The sequence below is a fragment of the Protopterus annectens genome, chromosome 9.part0 (assembly GCF_019279795.1).
Source record: "Protopterus annectens isolate FY-2018-M chromosome 9.part0, PAN1.0, whole genome shotgun sequence".
In the NCBI taxonomy this organism is placed as follows: Eukaryota; Metazoa; Chordata; order Ceratodontiformes; family Protopteridae; genus Protopterus; species Protopterus annectens.
Window position 1 is genome coordinate 908,703,873 of NC_056743.1, and position 19,594 is coordinate 908,723,466.

A 19,594-nucleotide genomic window follows, 5' to 3' on the forward strand; every position below is an offset into this window, starting at 1 on the left:
GTTTTCCAGCTTGTACCAACTCTGCACAGATCCTCCTGGTGGCCTGCAGAGATCCAAGCAGCAGAGAGCTAGAAGAGTGACTTTCTACCAGATATAAGTATTTTTGTGGCTTTCCCACTGTTATTAACTGCATTTCGCCTGTTTACTGCTACTTTAAGTGATTTCTTGCATTTACACTGTTTATTGCACTTTAAGTTACTAATTGTTGCAAATTGTTTCTGTAGGCTACACACGATTTACAGCATTTATAGCATTTACTGTCTGTTTTTCCTTATCTCTGTAATAAAACAAAAAATCTCTTGTTTACTTTACTGAACTAGAGAGTTGCAGTTCCAGTTTCAGGTTATTTGACTTTAGTTTTGTTTTGTTCTGTTACTGCTTACCAGCCTTATTGGAAAGGAGGGAAGTTTTTTTGCTACCCAGTAGGAGTGGGATGACCTTTTGCCTTGTTTGGTGATTTGTCAGCCATTCAGCCAGTCCTATTGATCCCATTGATTAGCCAATGCCCTGGCTCTCCTTCGGGCCCCTGCTATTAAACCGCTAAAACTGTACTGCTGATCTATTAACTTCATCTATAGCTGAAAATCTCTCTGCTACTTAGTTCCCAAGTAAGACTATTCTCTATCTAGCCACCCTAGCATACTCTACAGTACTTGCACCTTGATAAAGCACTCTTATTATCCCATGTACCCACCAGCCCTAGAAAACCTTCCTTCTAGTAGTTCTTTGAGTTCTTTGGATCAGCTTCTAGTATATGGGAATCAGTGACTGTGTCTCTCCAGCTCAAAACTGTTGAACCTGGGATTGAGGCAACAATACTCTTGCCTCTCTCACAAAAACAAAACAATCCTTCTCCACAAACAACAAATACATACGAGATGCAACTATCTGACGTGGCCAAACTGGGTAGGCTCACTCCAACAGGAGACTGGCAAGACCAGACAGGAGGAGAAGGTAACCACACACAATACATACCAGTCACCCAACCATCACACAACTTCAACACATACATACTCACACAAGGATGACAAAAGGGGGCAATCAAACAAATTTACCAAAACAGCAGAGCCCCCAAAAGCGAGACACCCAACCCACTACCACCTCCACACCAAACACATGCAACACAGACCACACAGTCCAGTCAAACAATCACAGCCATAAGGCCAAACAAAATGCAAGACACGCATCATTGTTTGATTCCATGCAGTCAGACAGACACGACGCCCCCACCCACCTGTAACAGGCAGTAAGAGGTCTGATAAGCGCTGCCTGTAGGCTAGCGCGCCGCCACATAAACGACACTCTCTCGTCTCAACACAGGGTACAAGGCACGACTCAGTCAGGAGCAGTATCCTACCTTCACCTAGAATGATGCCACAATACAGTGATAAGATGATCAGCTTTAATAATTGGCTTAAATTCTGGTGTCATTCAAACAAATTACCTACCTACCACCTAAAAGGAAAAAACTAGGGTAATGCAGGGTGTGCTGCTCAAAGTCTCAATCTCAAGATGCCTTGCCTTTTCCTTCTCCGCTACTCAATGATGATGTACACATGTCTGTGCTGGGACGAAACCTGGTTCAAGGCTCTGAGCACCCCAGCACTAACGGTTTCACCTCATATCTCGCGCAAATGCCTTCTACCAGCACCTACAGGACTGCATGGATCAGGCATCCCAAAGGACCCCAGCCATAAACAAGCTCTACAACAAAAGGAGGAAGCTAAGACACCTTTGATCATTAGATATGCTCAGAATTAGTTCTCACTAAGGCAAAACACAGCATCCATGGCCTTATCTGCAAAGCCATGGAGAGGATCATAATGGAACAACTTGCAGACTTTGGATCCAACCCAGTTTGGCTTTGTCAAAGGCAGATCCTGCCTCAAACTTGGTTGACTTTGAGACAGTCACCAAGGCCATTGATGAGGGAAAGGCAGTCCATACAGCCTACCTCGACCTGGCAACTCAGGTATCATCGAAAATCACTCATCAGCTTGAATGTAAACCCATACATCACAAGATGGGTTAGAACCCACATGGTCAGAGTTGCAGGAGCCATGCTCAAAGCCTGGAAGTACAAGCAAACACAGGAGGTTATGGCTGACAAAGTTTGCAGATGACTCACATCTGACACAGATATCCTCCAGAAGCCTCCGGATAACTGGTGCCAGAGCCATGGCCTGAAGTTAAGCAAAAATGCATAGTCATACCCTTCGGAAAAACAAGGTTACCCCTAGCTACCATATAGGTGACAATCCACTGAGCACAGAAAAAGTCATCAGGACCCAAGTTGACAGTAGTCTTTCATTTGACACTCATGTTGCTAAAGTAGTTAGATGATTGAGTACAATGCCCAATGTATCTGACCAGACACCTGATGCAGCTTGAGGCCCCCCAAAGTTCCAAAAGGAAGGATAAAGGGTCTCAAAAAATATGTCTATGCTGCCCCGACTGAAGAACTCCAGCTTTATTCAGTCTCCTGACATATAAGGCCATGTCAAACCCAGATTTGATGAATATGCTTCACCTCAAAATCTAGATCCACAGATTCCGGCCTTGTTCTTCTTGACCAATGGATGATTACTTCAGTGTCACTGCTTGACAGAGGCACAGAAAATGATAGGCATATTTTTTATTTAACAAAAACTAAAGGGGCGCCATAGCCATATGCTATAGGCTAGCTATAAAATGCCCTTGGGATAGCCTAGTAGTATGACTATGAGAACTATGAATCTAAGAACTTGCTGCACTTCACGTTGGAAGGAGATATGAAGAGAAAGTAGCAAGGCTGACCCCACGCAAGGAAGATCTCCTCTGCTATCGAGATCACTCGTATGGCATTAGAATAGCCCGACTCAATCTGTCCGCTAAAATGTTGGAGCGTCCCGGGATGTGCGTTGCAATCAGAAAAAGACTGGTGGAGATCACCCACTCCCACACACTCAGCCTCGTGACACAGAGGGTAAGATCTGGTTCCTCCCGGTTTGTTGATGTACCAAACAAAAGACATGTTGTCCGACTGAATTGCAATAGTCCCCAAAGGGCAGTGTGAAAGGCTTGAACGCTAAAAGCACTGCTCTTCTCTCCAGAACATTGATATGCAATCTGGTCTTGATGTGGGACCACATGCCTTGGACCATCCTCCCCAGATAATACCCCCCCACCCGAGCTGGGAGGCATCCGTGGTCACTGTGGCTTGGGCTGTGGATGAAACAAATGGCCATCCCGCCAAGATCTCTGGTGATTGGAGCCACCAGAGAAGTGACGTCCTGCAGGCTTTGCTGATTTGAATCTGATATTCCATGGGGAGATCTAGCCAAGACCACTGTACAGCCAGAGTCCACTGAAGAACACGCATGTGAAGACACGCACAGGGGAGGATCAAGATTGCTGCTGCCATAGAGCCTACGGCTCGGAGAACGTCACCCGCCAGTGGTAGCCTGGGGACAAGAACCACTGATATATGGGCCCGTAGGCTCTGGACCCTGTCTGGAGTTAGGAAGGCTTTCAATTTAAGGGTGCCCAGCCTTGCCCCGATAAAGCCCAAGATCTGCACCAGGTCCAAGAGGGATTTGGAAACACTTATAGTGATCCCTAGCCGGTCTGCAAGATGAAGGAAGGAGTCTCTGGCTATGCAAAGAAGACGCTTGGTGGAAGCAGCGAGGAGTCAATCTTCTAGGCAAGGGAATACCTGAATTCCCTGAAGCCTCAGGTGAGCCGCTACGACTGCCATTACCTTTGTAAACACCCTGGGGGCTGTGGTGAGACTGAAGGGTAGGGCTCTGAACTGGAAATGATTGATTCCCAGCCAGAAGCGAAGGAATCTCCTGGAGCTTCTACGAATCTTGATGTGGTAGTAAGCATCCTGGAGGTCTATCGAGCACATCCAGTCACATTCTCGAAGGTAAAGTAGAATGGACTGTAGGGTAACCATCCTGAATTTCGGCTTGGCTACTGCCAGGTTCAAGGTTGACAGGTCCAAGATGGGCCTGAGGTCCCAGTCTTTTTTGGCACTAAAAAGAACCTGGAGTAAATGCCTGATCTGGACTAATCTGGGGGGACTGATTCGATGGCTCGTTTGCAAAGCAGCTTGGAAATCTCTAGCATTGCTGCCTCCCTTTGAGCGGGTGGGACATCTGGGAGGTGCTTTGGCTGGACTGGAGGGGGTAACAAACGGGATGTTGTAGCCTCTGGATATAACATGAAACACCCAACGGTCTGCAGTTATGGACTCCCAAGCCATTGGGTGCAATGACAACCTTCCCCTGACTGTCTCAAGAGTAGGACAGTCTGGCAACCCCTCAGGGCTGCTGCATGGGCCTGTCCAAGAAGGTCGACTTAGACCCAATGTTCCTTGGCCTCCCTCTGCCTCTGAGGCGGCATCTGTCCCGTCCCCCTTCTGCCTCTAGAGGACGAGTTGTCCTGAGTCCAGAAAAACTGTGATTTTCGGAACCACATCTTTTGCCCTCTCCGATTCCTAGAAAAGGATCTTTGAGGGCTAGAGAAGCGGACTCCGTTGCCAGACAGTCTTCATGCCCTTTTCGCTCTAGACCAGAGTGTCATGTACTGTCTTCCCAAAAAGGGAAGAACCATCGAAGGGAGCATTTGTGAAGGACGCCTTGAAAGGGTCTGTGAATTGATAGTCTGAGCCAAGCATGTCTCCTCATAGCCACGCCGGTCCCAGCCGCCCTAGCCGCTCCTTCTGTAGCATGGGAAAGGAAACGCATAGACATGTTCGATACTGATTTTATAGAGTAGACCTTGATATATTTGCTTCCTTTATGGAATATGTGAATAGTAGTACCTGTTATTTGAAGTTTACATCTCACTCTTCAGAATTAGCGGTGGATTTCTTGGATGTTTCTGTTATTAAGGATGAAACTGGTGTTATTTACACTAAGTTGCACAGGAAAGACCGTCATGTGAATCATTTATTACATAGGGACACTCTTCATCCTCCTTATGTTTTTAGAAGTGTGGCTTCTAACCAGTTTTATAGAGCTTCAAGATTAAATGCTAGGGATAGTGATTTTATTGGTGAAGTTGATTAACATGAAGATGAGTTTGAAGGAGAGAGGTTATGAGGAATATCTTATCCAAAACAACGCAGTTAAGGTTTTTTATAAAAGGATGAATGAAGCTAGCCCATACTTTTCTACAGGTAATAGTGAGTTTGTTAGGAGGTGAGAAAGTAAGTACAACACTGGTTTGTGGTTTAAAGTTACTTATACTAGTGATGTAGATTGTTACAAGGATATCATTAAAAAACAATGGGGTGTCCTTAGAACTGATAATGATATCTCTAGGCACATACCTGAAGTGCCGTGTTTTTTTACATAAGAACAGTAGGTCACTGAGAAGTAGGTCGTGTTCCCCAAAGGATGCAAGTAGGAATTCTCATTTAGTTGGCACTAAATCATGTGGTCATTGCAACTGGTGTGTATATATTGACAGCAGTTGCAAATTTGAACATCCTGGCCAAGGTAGATGTTATAATTTCACAATAGCAGCTACATGTGATACCTCACATATTGTTTATTTAGCTCACTGCGTTGTATGCAAAAAGTTTTACATAGGTAAGACTGACCGTCCCTTCAGAGAACGCATAAGAGAACATATCTACCATATGAATAAAGGTAATGTGGTTAGTGCATTGGCGAAGCATGTTTTGTGTACTGACTCTAGTCATGGTTTTAAATTTTTAGTAATTGCTAGGGTTTATGAGAATGTGAGGCAGGGTGATATACGTGCTAAGACCGAGGATTTGGAATTCCCATGGATAGTGAGGTTTAGGCTGATGTAGGACAGGGGCTTAATGAATCAGTTCCATTAGTACCCAAATTGAAGAAGAGACCCCTAAGAAGGTAGTTATTAGTATTGAAGTATAGTTTTAGTATGCATTATTTGTGCATGTTTTTAAATTAAATTTATGTGTCTTTTATGTGTGTTGTGTCTTTAAATCTGTGGTTTTAAATTTTAATTTGTATCATGTAACATTTGATGTATAAATAGGGGTGTGTTTGTTAGTGCTTTTGTAATACACCTGATGATGCCTGTTTGGTGAAAGTGCTTGTGTTTTGCTGCACTGCAGTAAAAGTTTTGAACTGGATATTATCAGCTGTCTCTGTCTTCCTATTCATTTGTTGACACAATAAAATGAGTTTTCATCTTTAATTGTTAAGACTTCTTCAGAGTCAGACTCAATTAGTCTTAACAATTAAAGACAAAAGCTCTCAGTCATTTTATTGTGTATTTTTTTCTAGTTCCTGTGTTTCTGGTGATTTTGGTTTGGATTCACTGTTTTAATAGTAAACATTTTACAGTAGCTAGTCATCTATATGTACAAATATTATTTGGAAGTTACATTACAATAATGAATGCAGTTCAGGAAGGATATTAAACATCAAGTAATGAAAGATGAAGTACAGATAAACGTTTCTGACAGTACTGAAAGTCTTTATAGGAAGGAAAGTTACTGTTCACCAGTGTAGTAAAGGCAACAGGCAAGTCACAGTAATGGGCCAGATGAGATGGTACAAAAGTTCTGCCACTTTGAGGGATTTCACAACTTCAAGTGAAAATAAAGGAGCAGTGGGAGGATCAGTACAAGCAAAGCAAGAGTGAAGGGAGTAAATATGATTGTTAGGCGACTTCATTCTACCTACTGGGTATAGTATTTTTATATATGAAATCCCACCTATTGTAGTATTTTTGAAAATATTTTATAGGGCATCTGTACCTTCGTATTTGCTATATATGGTAAAAATGGATTTATATGTTAATGCATTTTACTTATACCATTCTAAGCAGCCAGTTTCTATTGGGATACATTCATGGTTATAATCTAAATTTATAGTGACAACTATAGTCTATTACATTTACTGTTTAGAAAATATTAATGTTTGGTGTCACCGACGGGTTCTGCAATTATACTGTGCCAACTAGTCGTTTTGGAGATGTGACTGTAATGTGGCAAGACTGTGCTTTTATTTGCAATTCTTCTGAACTGAAATTGGACGTTACTGTTAAAAAGTTCATTTTCTACTACAGTTAATTTGCTTTCCACAGTAACACATTATGAGTACCATGAGCTGGACAATCTGTGTGCTCAGTGAAGTTTCAAGTAAAATGAATGCCACTTGAATGAGCATTAGGGAAGTCACAGCATATGTTCTGATACGGAAATATATGCCATGGGATATTCTGCATGTCAGGGTGAAGTTATGACTAAGTTGTCTAATTTTCCAACAGCACATACTAATAGTCCCGGAAAAATTAGATATGTTGGGTTTTAGTATGGTCACATCTACATGCTAAGCTAAATTAAAACAAAAATCAGAATGGTGTGCCTTAATAAATTTGTGGCCATAAGAAGTAAAGGACAAGTCCATTGGCGATTATAAACTACATATTTAAAGATTTAAAATTATTACTGAAGGCAAGTCAAAAGATTATAACAGGAAAGGCTAAATGTGGAACAGCAAGTGATCCGAGGTAAAAGCAAAACTGAGAGCGGTTAGATGCAAGTTAGTTCTTATTTAGACCTAAATAGCTTTACCTTTAACAAAACAATGCTTGTGTTTAACAATTTACGACTACAGCCTGAAACTGTAGCAAATAAGTTTAATTATTAAAATTAGGATCCTCAATGAATATTTTTTTTTTTTTTTAGCTCATGTGTTAAGTAACATTGCAAGCAAAACATGCATTATTTTCATGAATGACACAGGCCATTATGGAACTTTAGCTCCTACTGAAAGTGTGAGAACACACACCATTAACTATTACGGGCATCATTAAGAAATTATACAATAAAAGCACATTAAGATTCAAAAATGTGCACACCAATTGGGCAAACCATTCAGCATGTTCATTGTAAATCCAGCGTTTCCTTTCCTTACAGGAAAAAATTAAGTTTTTTTGGCAACACTGAAATCACTAAGAATAGGATGTTTTAAGTTGTAATTAAGCAATGTACATGCACACACACACACACACACACACTATATATATATATATCTATATCTATATATATCTATATATATCTATATATATCTATATTTATATATATATATATATATATATATATATGTATATGTATACCTGCGGTGGTGGTGCTGCGGTAGCGTTGTCACCTCACAGTAAGACGCTGTCTGGTTCGATTCTCAGCTAGATCGTCTTCTGCGTGGAAACATGCATGAATGGGTGTACCTTCGTTGAAGGTTTTGCATCAGGCCTGGCAAGCCGGTACGTAAAAATCAACTGCCAATCATTAGCGGACCGGAGTTCCGCTGTGGCGACCCCTAACCAAAAATCTTGAAATTCCACAATCCTGACCCTGAAAACAGAAGACCAGAAACTCGAGACTGCGGAATCTTGAAGTAAAAAAAAAAAAAAAAAAAAAAAAAAGTAAACCGCAAACTAAACTATTCTAAAGTTTACCCCCCAAACCACCTGCAACTTATACCAACTCCGAGATCACACTACAGTGGAGTAAACAGCAAAGTTCCCATTCCGCACTGTATGGCAATCTCCATTCACTATTTTCGAGATCACACACACACACACACACACACACACACACACACACACACACACACACACACACACACACACACAGCCAGAGATAAAAATCAAGTGTTACCAAACAAGACAGTTTCCATTTTTCATTGCAGTGCTGAAAAGTAAAGTTAAAGTGGTGTGATGTTTTTACATAAACAAATCAGCCATTACTATGTATTGTATATACATATATTTTTTTTTCATTTTAAATCCCACGTTTCCTGACAGGAGAGATATCCATTTTCTTGACAACACTGAGGGAAGTACAGTGCTACGATGTTTTGAACAAAGACAAAATCACCTGTTACTGTATAGTATACTTTGTTAAATTTTTACAGGAGTGACTCCAGTGCTTCAGGATGGCATTTACAGATGGTAGCACTGTACCTCAATGGTCAGTATCATGATTTTATTTTTTGTTCAAAATTCAGTGATAACAGAATGCTTTCTAGTGTAAGAGAAGCGTTTCAGGGAGTTCTTTATATCTGCTGCAGCTTTGCACCAGTTACAATTGCTTCTTAAATTAAAATAGGCTAAACACAAGCGATGCATCATACATGCTATGACAAACATAAGAAATGCTGTGTTGGTCCAGTAACAGAAAATAAAAAAATAAACATGGCACATTGTCTAGTAAAAATGGTAAAGCAGTGCCATTGTGCTCCTTGTAAACCCAGTGTTCCCTCACAGGACAGCAATGTACTGTATAGCCATACAGCATGCCCCAGTCACTAGTTGGATGCCCTAGATTACCAGAAAAAGGCAGAAGAGCACTATAGTTCTTTTATACAATGACATTTAGAAAACTTAAGGCTTTTGTTGATTAAATAATGTAATTATATAATAGTAATACTTCACTCCTGTGAGTGGGTATCACAGGAGTTTCCCCCAAGGTTGGCTTTGTTTAATCACATGGGCTTCTCCCTTCTAAAGAAACCATACCTTCTGGAAGCAAGTCCTATGATACCCACACACACAGTCATGGATTATTGCTAAATGAAATAATGTTCTAATGCCCTCTACCAACGTATTAAAACTGAGAATGACATGGATGTATTTTCACAGAATGCTATTCTGCTTTTGAATACCCATCCATTGATTTAATCTCATAATAAGAACATGTTAGTATGCAAGATTTAAAGAGATGCATCATAAACAGTGATAAGGCATTCCTTGAACCCCAACTCCAAAAAGGGGGGGGAGGGTTTAGAGTGAATAAGACACTCAAATTCAGGAGTTTGAAATGGGACAGGCAGAATAAACAGTGCAAGCAAAGTGAATGGGCAAAAAATAGAGGCAAGCTATGCAAGACACAAGAAAGCAACTGTTTTAGAACAGTCAGTGACTAAAAAATATTGGAACTTTTTAGGCTGCTAAAACATGAGAGTTCAAACACAAACTAACACTAAAAAGCAACATTGTGGCCATTTAAAACGTCTGCCCATAAACTTTTATAAAGATTCCTACAGGCTTCCCTTGATCACTGCAATATAAAGGTAGTAGAGAAATCATAATGCGGAATCTTTTAAAGATTATTATTAAAAGAGAGAGAACTGCTACTGCGATACTTAGAAAACAGATGCTGAAAATATCAGTGGGGTGGGGGAGGCACAATTCTAGTTAGTGTGTAGCAATTTGCAGTACTGGAATTTTTAAGTACAAGTGGAACAAAGAGGTATGACCATCTTGTTACAAGGGTGTACAAAAGAGTGAAGATTTAAAAAAGTGGACCTCTCGACAGCTCATTTTAACTCTGTAAACATACCTACTTGCTACTAAACCAAATATACATTGTGGACTTAGTTTTCCTGACGCACAGTTCATGAATTGCTGTAAATGACAATCATGTGTTACAGCTAACTTTCATGCATTAGCAGCATGCAATCTAAACATCTTTTTATCTGAAATGCTAGCTCTTTACAATTCTAGCTTCTTCTTACATTTGTATTGCCAGGTAGAGCCTGGAAATGGTGTTTTACCCCAGTTAAATACATATAAAAAAGCAGAGATGGGGATTACAGAGGTGAAGTCAAACCTCCTACAAGCTTCGCTGGAGTAACAGCAATGTTCCAAAATTTATTGTGTACTTCATATTTCGGACAGGGGGCAGACTTTTTCTATGAAAAAAGTAGTTATGTACTCACCATAACATTCCATGTTTGTAGTCCATCTCACCCTTCATTCTTACATATGGGTTCGGAGCCAATCCTCAGCGCCGACTTGGCCGATTACAAAGCTCAAAGTTTCTTAGTTGGCTCATGGCAAGGTAGGTATCCCATAGTGCACTAGTAAAAATCCCCATATCTTGTTTGCTGCTAACTATAAGAGAAATAGAAAGGTTATCCAGAAACAACAACAATAATGAAGGGTCTCCACCCTACCCAAGGCAACACTATCCTGTCTCCAGATCTTTCCAGGATGGCGGTAGGTGGGTGGGTTCGTAAGAATGAAGTGCGAGATGGACTACAAACATGGAACGTTATGGTGAGTACATAACTTCTTTATGTTCTGTAGTCCTATCTCACCTTCATTCTTATATATGGGACAGCGTCCCTAGCACCTTTTTCTCGGGTGGCTCACGGGAATATACTCCTGCGTACCGTGGAGCCAAAGGAGGCTCTACCCCTGGAGGTCAAATCCAATTTGTAATGAGTAACAAAGGTATGAGGGGTAGCCCAAGTTGCTGCTGCACAAATACTGTCAATTGGAACTCTGGCTTGAAAGGCAGCAGATGTGGACAGAGATCTTGTGGAATGAGCCTTAATCTTGAACGGGAGGTTCTTTCCATTGGAGGAGTAAATAAAGAAAATGCAGTTAGAAATCCAATTAGATAAGAGTCACTTTAGAGACTGGCAGACCTATTCTAGTTTCAGAAAAGGACACGAACAATTGGTCTGATTTTCTTCTAAGTTCCTTAGTTCTATGAAGGTAGAACCGTAACTGTCCGTTAACATCAAGCTGATGAAATTTATAATTCTGCACTGTTGGAATGATTAGGAAAAAATACAGGCAGTTCGATAGTTTGGTTCAAATTAGTCTGAGAGCAAACTTTAGGGATGAAGGAAGAATTTGTATGAAGGGAAACTGTCTTTGTGGAAAATCAAATAAGGAGGCTTGATCAACGGTGCTTGCAACTCTGATACCTGTCTAGCGGATGTGATAGCTACAAGGAACAAAGTCTTCCAAGACAGAAACTTCAATTGACACGCATGTGCAGGCTCAAAAGGCGGGGAAGTTAGTATGGACAGAATGAAATTTAGATCCCACAGAGATGCAGGTTCCTGAAAGGGAGGCCTCAGCAAGGTAGTGCCTTTAAGGAAAGTTTTACATAATCTGTGGGACATCAGATTAGGCTCATGTTGCCCCAAATGAAAGTTTGATATCACCGCCAGTTGGAACCTAATTGTGGCAGCAGCAGATTCCTGATGGAAAAAGTTCAATCAAAAATTCTAACACCACAGGGATGGATGCTGTGTAAGGATCTACATTTTCTTTCTTACCCAAATAGAAAATCTTCTCCATTTGCTAGTGTAGAACTTCCTAGTTGAAGGTTTGCGCGAAGACTTAAGGATATGGGTTACAGCAGGTGAAAAATCATGAAGCCTGACTTGGGATAGAAGGGGAACAGCCACACTGTCAAGTTGAGGGTATGGAGGCAGAAGTGAAGGGAGCCCGACGTGTGTCAAGAGGTCTGGAACTGGGTCCAGAGTCCATATATTGTCTAGGAGAGGAGGCCCGAGAAAGGGTAACCAAATATGATGAGGCCAGTAAGGAGTGATCAGAATCATTTTGCTTCCCAAGAACTTTGCTTTCTGGATCACTTTGGATATGAGTGGAAACGGGGGAAATGCATAAAAGGAGTCCCAGAGGCCAATTGTGAACAAGTACGTCTCTTGGGGACTCCCCTGGAGGGGGGAAAAGGAAGAAGTAGCTGCTGCATTTGGTGTTGATCGGGCTGGCAAAAAGATCACAGTAAGACTGTCCCATTTGCGGAAAGTCTGTTCTGCTACTTTCTGATTCAGAGACTACTCGTGAGGCATCAATATTGCCCTGCTGAGCTTGAGTGCTATCATACTTGTTGTCCCCGGGATATGCGTTGCTACTAGAAAGCGCTGGGAAGATATCGCCCACTGCCAAACACAAAGAGCCTCTCGACAAAGGGGGTAAGATCTGGTTCCTTCTTGCTTGTTTACATACCATACCACTGACATTGTCGGATTGGATTGCTATCGTCCCCAAGGGAAGAAAGTCGTGAAGTGCTTGCAACACTAGAAGCACTGTTCTCATCTCTAGGACACTGATATGCAGGTGAGCCTCGTGATCTTGCCATGTGCCTTGGACAGTCCTGCCTAGATAATGCCCCCTCCACCCTATCTGTGAGGCATCCGTGGTCACAGTGGCAACGGGTTGGCGAGGGAGGAATGGTATTCCTGTTGTCAGCTGATTGGGCTGAATCCACCCACGAAGGTCCTTTTTGCAAGACTTTGTTATGAAAATATGAGGAGATAGAGGCAGTTGTTTAAGAGACCACTGGGGAAAAAAGAAGCCATTGAAGAATTCGCATATGCAATCTGGCTAGTGGAACTAGATTTATGGTAGAGGCCATGTTCCCTAAGAGTTTCAGCACTGTCTTTGCCTTGACTTTCTGCAGGGGAAGCAAGCTGTAAATCTGTTGTCCGAGGTTTTGAATTCTGTCTGCAGGGAGATGAGCTAGCATGGCGACTAATTTCTGCACCTACAAAAGTCACAGATTAAGAGGGTGGTAAGGCAGACTTTTCCCAATTTATCGTGATCCCCAGCTGGGAATAGAGCTGGATGGTTGAATCCCTGGCTTGTAGGATTAGGTGCCTGGTGGTGGAGGTCAGGAGCCAGTCGTCCAAGTACGAAAACACTTGGAATCCACAAAGTCTCAGGTGAGCTGTCACTACCGCCATACATTTGGTGAACACCCTGGGGGCTGTGGTGAGACCAAAGGGCAGAGCAGGAAATTGGTAATGACTGGCTCCCAGCCGGAAGCATAGAGGACTCAGAGCATCGAGGAGGTCTATGGAGCACATCAAATTGTCTTTCCCTAACAGAGGGAGTATAGACTGCAGTGTTACCATTCAGAACTTGGCCTTCCTTATGGATTCGTTTAGTTTTCTGAGATCCAAAATGGGCCTCCAGTCCCCTGTTCATTTTGGCACTAAAAAGAATCTGGAGTAAGTTCCGAATCCTATCTGGTCTGCAGGAATGGTTTGGATGACTCTCTTTGAAAGCAACTTCTGAACTCCTATAGTTGCTTGATCCCTGTGATTGGGAGGAACATCTGAGATCTTCTTGGGAGTGTGGGGTGGAAGAAGGGTATGGAGTATCCTCTTGGTGATTATTCTTTGTACACACTTGTCTTGGGTGATGCTGAGCCAGGCTTCTGGATACAAAGATAAGCGACCCTCGACTGGCTCCAGAGAAGTGCAGCCAGGCCCCACATCAGAAGCGCTGATAGGGACAGCCTTGAAAGGGATCGCGGCCACCCTGGTTTTGCAGACCCCCCCCCCGCCTCTAGGGTGACTTCTACCATTAGCTCCTCCTCCTCTGCCTCTGAAAGATGAATCACCTTGTTCGTCTGGGGAAAAATCTCTGGGACTTCTTGAACCACATTTTACCACCTCTCTGACCCTTGGGATATGGTCTAGAAAGGACGGTAAAACATACTCCCACGGCAGAAAGAATTTTCCCTTCTTGTTCGCACCTGGTGAGTGTATCCTTTACCTTTGGTCCAAACAGATAAGAACCGTCAAAGGGGATGTTGGCAAAGGTTGATTTGAAATGTTCCGCAAAATTACATAAGCGCATCCAGGAGTGTCCAAGGTAAACTCCCGAACCCGCTGCCCTACTCGCTCCATCGGCTGCATAGGAGATCAGCCTCATGGAGGAGTTCACAATGGAATATAAGGTGGACAACTGAGCAGTCACCTTCTCAGGGACTCCTTCAGTAGATGTACCTTGAAGAGCATCTCCTAGCTCCTTGAGGAGATCTCTCTGAAACCTAGTAAAATGTGTGAGATAGTTCAGCAACCTGAGAGTAAAAGCCGCTGAAGAGAAGATACGCTTCCCATATCTATCCATCGTTCGAGACTCCTTGTTCGGCTGCTGGACAGATGTAGAAGTCAACGCTAGTTCCTTCTTAGTGGCTGCTGCCACCACCATGGCATCTACAGGCACACCCTTGGTCAAAAAGTCTTTCTCTTTTGGGGCTGAGAGAAATTTGTTGGGTCTTCTGGGGACTGGCTTCACAGCATCAGGAGTTTCCCCACACCTTTTGACTAACCAGGTCCAGGAGTTCATCAAAAGGTGGAGACACCCAAGAGGCTGAAGGTTGAGACCCGAAAGCCTTCAGATACACTGACTCCTCATCAGAAGGGGCGACAGTGGGACATCCACCTCTCTGCTTCACGATGTTTACAAAGGAGACAGAGGATGACCTGGGGGACCCTTCTGGCTCTTCGAGGTCAGTGTCTGAGGTGATGGACTCATCCGGAGAGTCTACATGCTTCCTCTTGCAAGGCCTCTTCCGAGGGGGCTCCTCAGAAGGGTAATTCTGGGGAGGTCTCAGAAGACTGGGGGCCACCGAACAGGGACTCCTCAGGCAGCGGGTCTCTGCTGCCAAGAGAGAGAAAAGGTGCTGAGACAGAGGTCGGTGCTTGAGGGGGAAGAGTATCGGTACCCTTGCGCGGAACCGATGACCAGGACAGCACGCTCATCACCTGAAATGCAGATCTCTCTGGCTCCGAAGACAGCCCTGGTTATGAGGAAACAGAGGTAGTCCTCCGCGCCAAACCGATTGGCTCCAAGATGGATGTAGGGTCCAAGCTCACCCTAGCCGACGCACCAATAGGTAGACTCGGCACAGAAGAGGTTTGGGTCCAAGCGTTCCTGTCAGAGCAGACTGGTGAGCTTCGGCTCCTAGACACAACGGACAGTGCCAAAGGTGTTGCAGCGGAACTCTGCTCCGAGACAGCCACAAGGGGAGCTGGAACTGAGGGTTCCACAACAAGTGGTACCGAAATCTCAGGCTCCGAAGGACCAACTCGGCTCGGAGGAGGAACTACAATGAAAATGGTCTCAGATGGATCCAGAACCGACTGGGTTGGAGCCAACAACAATTATTTGGGTAAGGCAGATGACTTCAAGAGTCTAAGCACTACTCTCTCTACATCCACTTCTGAAAGGCTCTTGGAGAATCTGGATGACAGGGTAGGCAACCTAGATCTCTGTAAAATGGGAGATCGTAAAGTTGGGGAGACCAGCAAAAGCTCTCTGGACTGGCTCTGATACAATTTTTCAGAAGTCTGCTCTGAAAAACTTGGGGCCGACACTGCAGTATCAACAGAGACAACCTTGAACAACTCTGAGGACAGTGGAGCCGAAAAGGTAGAAGCTTAATCCAGTTTTAAAGTTTTCTGAGGAGGTTCAGGCAAAATAGTAGGCACCGGAGAATGCCACTTGGCCGACTTGACCTTCTCTTTTCTTGATGAATGAGATCTGGAAGATGAAGAGCTTGCTAAGTCCTCCTCTAGGGAAGGCTTAAGGAAACCTTTCAGAATTAGTTTGTTCTCTCTCTCCTGGAGAACTCTGGAGCTGAAGGAGTGGCAGAAAGAACAAGTTTCCTGCAGGTGAATGGCTCCAAGGCAATAAACACAATAATTGTGACCATCTGTAATCGACATTTTATGGGAGCACTTAAGGCACTTTTTAAAACTCAAAGGTTTATGGTCTTTGGATTCCTTTGACATAACTACAATGAGCTTTATGAAACAAGAAAAGGGAGGACAAGGTCCTCTAACTTAAACGGGCCATGCCCTATAAGAGATGCATGCCAAATACAATGAGGACTAGGTCCTCTAACTTAAACGGGCCTAGCCCCAACAAACTAACATGCAGACAGAGGAGAAAAACAACAGAGGACTAGATCCTCTAACTTAAATGGACCTAGCTGTGGAAACAGAAAAAAACTAAGCTGGAAAATTTCAGAATCTTAAACAGCAGGCAAACTATTGAAAATAGCAAACACTGCACACAATATACAAATACAGAAAAATGTCAGAAAACAAGGTCCTACTCAAACGCAGACCTACAGTAATATGAACTATATGAAAAACAAGCACACAGAAGGATACCACAAACAGAACAACAAAGGGCCCAACGGCCAACAAGTTCTCAACACTAAGTAAATAGCAAAGAACATTTCTATAAACTACCTATGAAAAACTAATCATTAATATTAAGTATAACTAGCTATTTATGTGAATAAATACCAGTAAAAATATGATAATAATGAAAAGTATGCAACTTAGCCACGGCCAAGCAAGAAGCAGTTTTGAACTTGTAGACGTGGCAAATGAGATCTGGGGATTCTTAATAGTGCACTATGGGATACCTACCTTGCCACGAGCCAACTAAGAGAGTTTGAGCTTTGTAATCGTCCGAGTAGGAGCCCAGGATCGGCTCCGAACCCATATGTAAGAATGAAGGCGAGATAGGACTACAGAACATCACACATTAAACTTGTTAGTAGATCATGCATAAGTTGGCAAATTTATATTTAATGCATCAATTTACCTGTTTTGGGGTGAACACTGAAAGGGCTCTTCAGCAAGTGATTAACACCTTTGCTGACGTTCACATCCAGGCGAGGATAGCAGTATTGTAGCATGATCTCAAAGTCAGCATAAGCCCCTTTCTTCAGGCCTCCCTGAGGACAAAAATGGTTCAACATAAAACAAATAGGCATGCAGTCAAATTGAAAAAAGATGTGTAAAAGTTCTCACAAAAGTAAATTATAAACTCAAAAAACACGAACAGTTGAAAGATAATACTGTACCATTGATTCCATCAAGCTTGTGTCAGCGCTTACATCTCTCTACAATCTAGTCTAGTAACTGCCTAATAGAACCAGTTACTATTTTTCACTTCTTTAGCAGTTTCTGCAGGAATGGAAAAGCTCCCTCCACATGCATAAAACATATGAAATGGCCTAATCTTCATGCTGAAGGAACTGCATGTGCCAGATATTATGGTGATGCAGTTCTTTCAAATTCATTTATTCACTCTCCTTTTCCAGCAATGCAGACTACTGCTCATGACAATACCTTGCAAAAAAGGACTATACCCCTATTATGAAGTGAACGCCTTTTAGAATGTCCTACAATAATCACAGTGGAAATCAAAACAAAAGATACTGAGCAGGTTTGAAAAGTTATCAGTAACAATGACGTTAGTGCTACACTTTCTGATGGCTGAACACCACACTATGGTTCTAATATGCAGTGAATTTTCAGTTCAAATTAGCAGCAGCAGTGAAAATTACAGGAGTTGGACACAAGACATGGGTGTTTAGTAATTTTTTTTTGTATTAGCTGTCAGAGGAGATATGGTTAAATTTTGCAACCTAGATTTGGTCATCGTGCTGATCACATCTATTTGTGACACCAAGGATCTTATAAACTTTATGTCTAGGGAAAAATGAAAACATTTTAGTCGTCCATTTAAAGAATAAGGTTCCTGCTGTTGCACACTCATGTTCCATGTGGAGTCTGGAAACTGAAGGCAGGCTAAGAACATGTAAGACAATCGCACAACAATTGTTTAGAAACCTGACGCTGAACCTCCCCCAAAACCCATAAAAGTTTTTGAAGTCAAGCAGAAACAGAGCACCCAACTAGGTCTACCAGTGTGGGAAGGACAGGGAGTCAAACCTGTGTTACCAGGTAGTCACAAGATTAAAAGGAAGGAATGTCACAGTCTTTCTACTCACCCCTCTCAAAGGGGTGGTTGTACAGTGCATTTCAGGTACCAGTCTCATCAATACGTCTCATCAATACATCTTCTTCAGTGATTTAAGATCCAATAAGAGGTATTTGCTTCCAAGGGGCAGGACTGCGGAGGGTTACATCACTTGCATGAGTTACTTAATTCTCCCAGTGTGCACTTATGCATGCCTATATCTTCAGCACCAATCAGTACACAGATAAATTGCTGGATGAATGACAAATCGGTCCTTTGGCTGCCACACTAACCAAAGTAACAAAAGCCATAGCTCACATAATGGATATAATAGAGAGGTTCCATGGGGAAGAAGCATCCATATTGCCAATTTAAGCAAGCACACTGTGTATTACTCTTAAGACTACTCCACAGGGAAGCAATGCTTTAAGAAAAGCTGTTGCTGATCATGCTCTTCGTTGGAAGAATGCATCAAAAGTTCTCAAAAGTTAATTTTGAAGTAAGACAGAAAGCAAAAAAGTGGAAATGCTAACAAGATTTTTTTTTTGTTTTAAACTGGGTGAATCTATTAGTTTTAAGTGCATCTTCTAAGGAGTAGCTTGATGGCATACTGGTAATAAGTAAACATCATTGTTGTATAATTAAATGCATTACTAGGGACCCTGTATAACAGTGAAGTTACCATTTTGTAAAATAAAAAGAAAATAGTCTAAATACCAAGTATTCATGGTCAGAGATCTGCACGGATGTTCTATACAACAACATTTAGAAAATGTTATGAAAGATTTACAGAAGTGTGAGCATAATCAAATAAATAAACTTCTTTAAAACAAATGCCACTTTTTGTACTGTTTCAAAACACCCTGCTCCACCTGTAGGGCCTAAAACGATATACATTTCAAGAAAGCAGGGATATACTGCAGCAGTAAGCAGCTGTACATTTAGGGATTTTACCCGTTTAATACACTGCACAGGAGGAGGCTGCAGGTCCAAGAAAGTTTCATGTGACAGTCAATAATATAAAACAAAAATATTATGCTTTCTGCATATGAAAATATACTTTTGGTACTACACATTTTAAAGGGTTACTCTCTTAGCTCCATAACATTCTTGCTTAAAATGTGCTACAAAATCCAACACACTTCCTAAAAAAAGAAAACTTGGGGGATGACACAGAAAACAGTGGGATGAAGCTGATTAGTAACGGAGAGACTTTCCCCTCAGTCATGTTGTCCAAACTGCAATACTATTATTTCATCAACAG

The 19,594-nt window shown here is 42.2% G+C and overlaps 1 protein-coding gene across 1 annotated transcript in view; it reads right to left on the reverse strand.

Annotated features, from left to right (window-relative positions):
- The window catches only part of PRIM1 (DNA primase subunit 1), a gene marked incomplete in the record, with an annotated part of 324,551 nt that overhangs the window by 145,178 nt on the left and 159,779 nt on the right, over positions 1–19,594 (reverse strand). Inside the window, 1 exon segment of the mRNA XM_044083646.1 lies at positions 17,167–17,299. Coding sequence (XP_043939581.1) covers positions 17,167–17,299 — 133 coding nt within the window.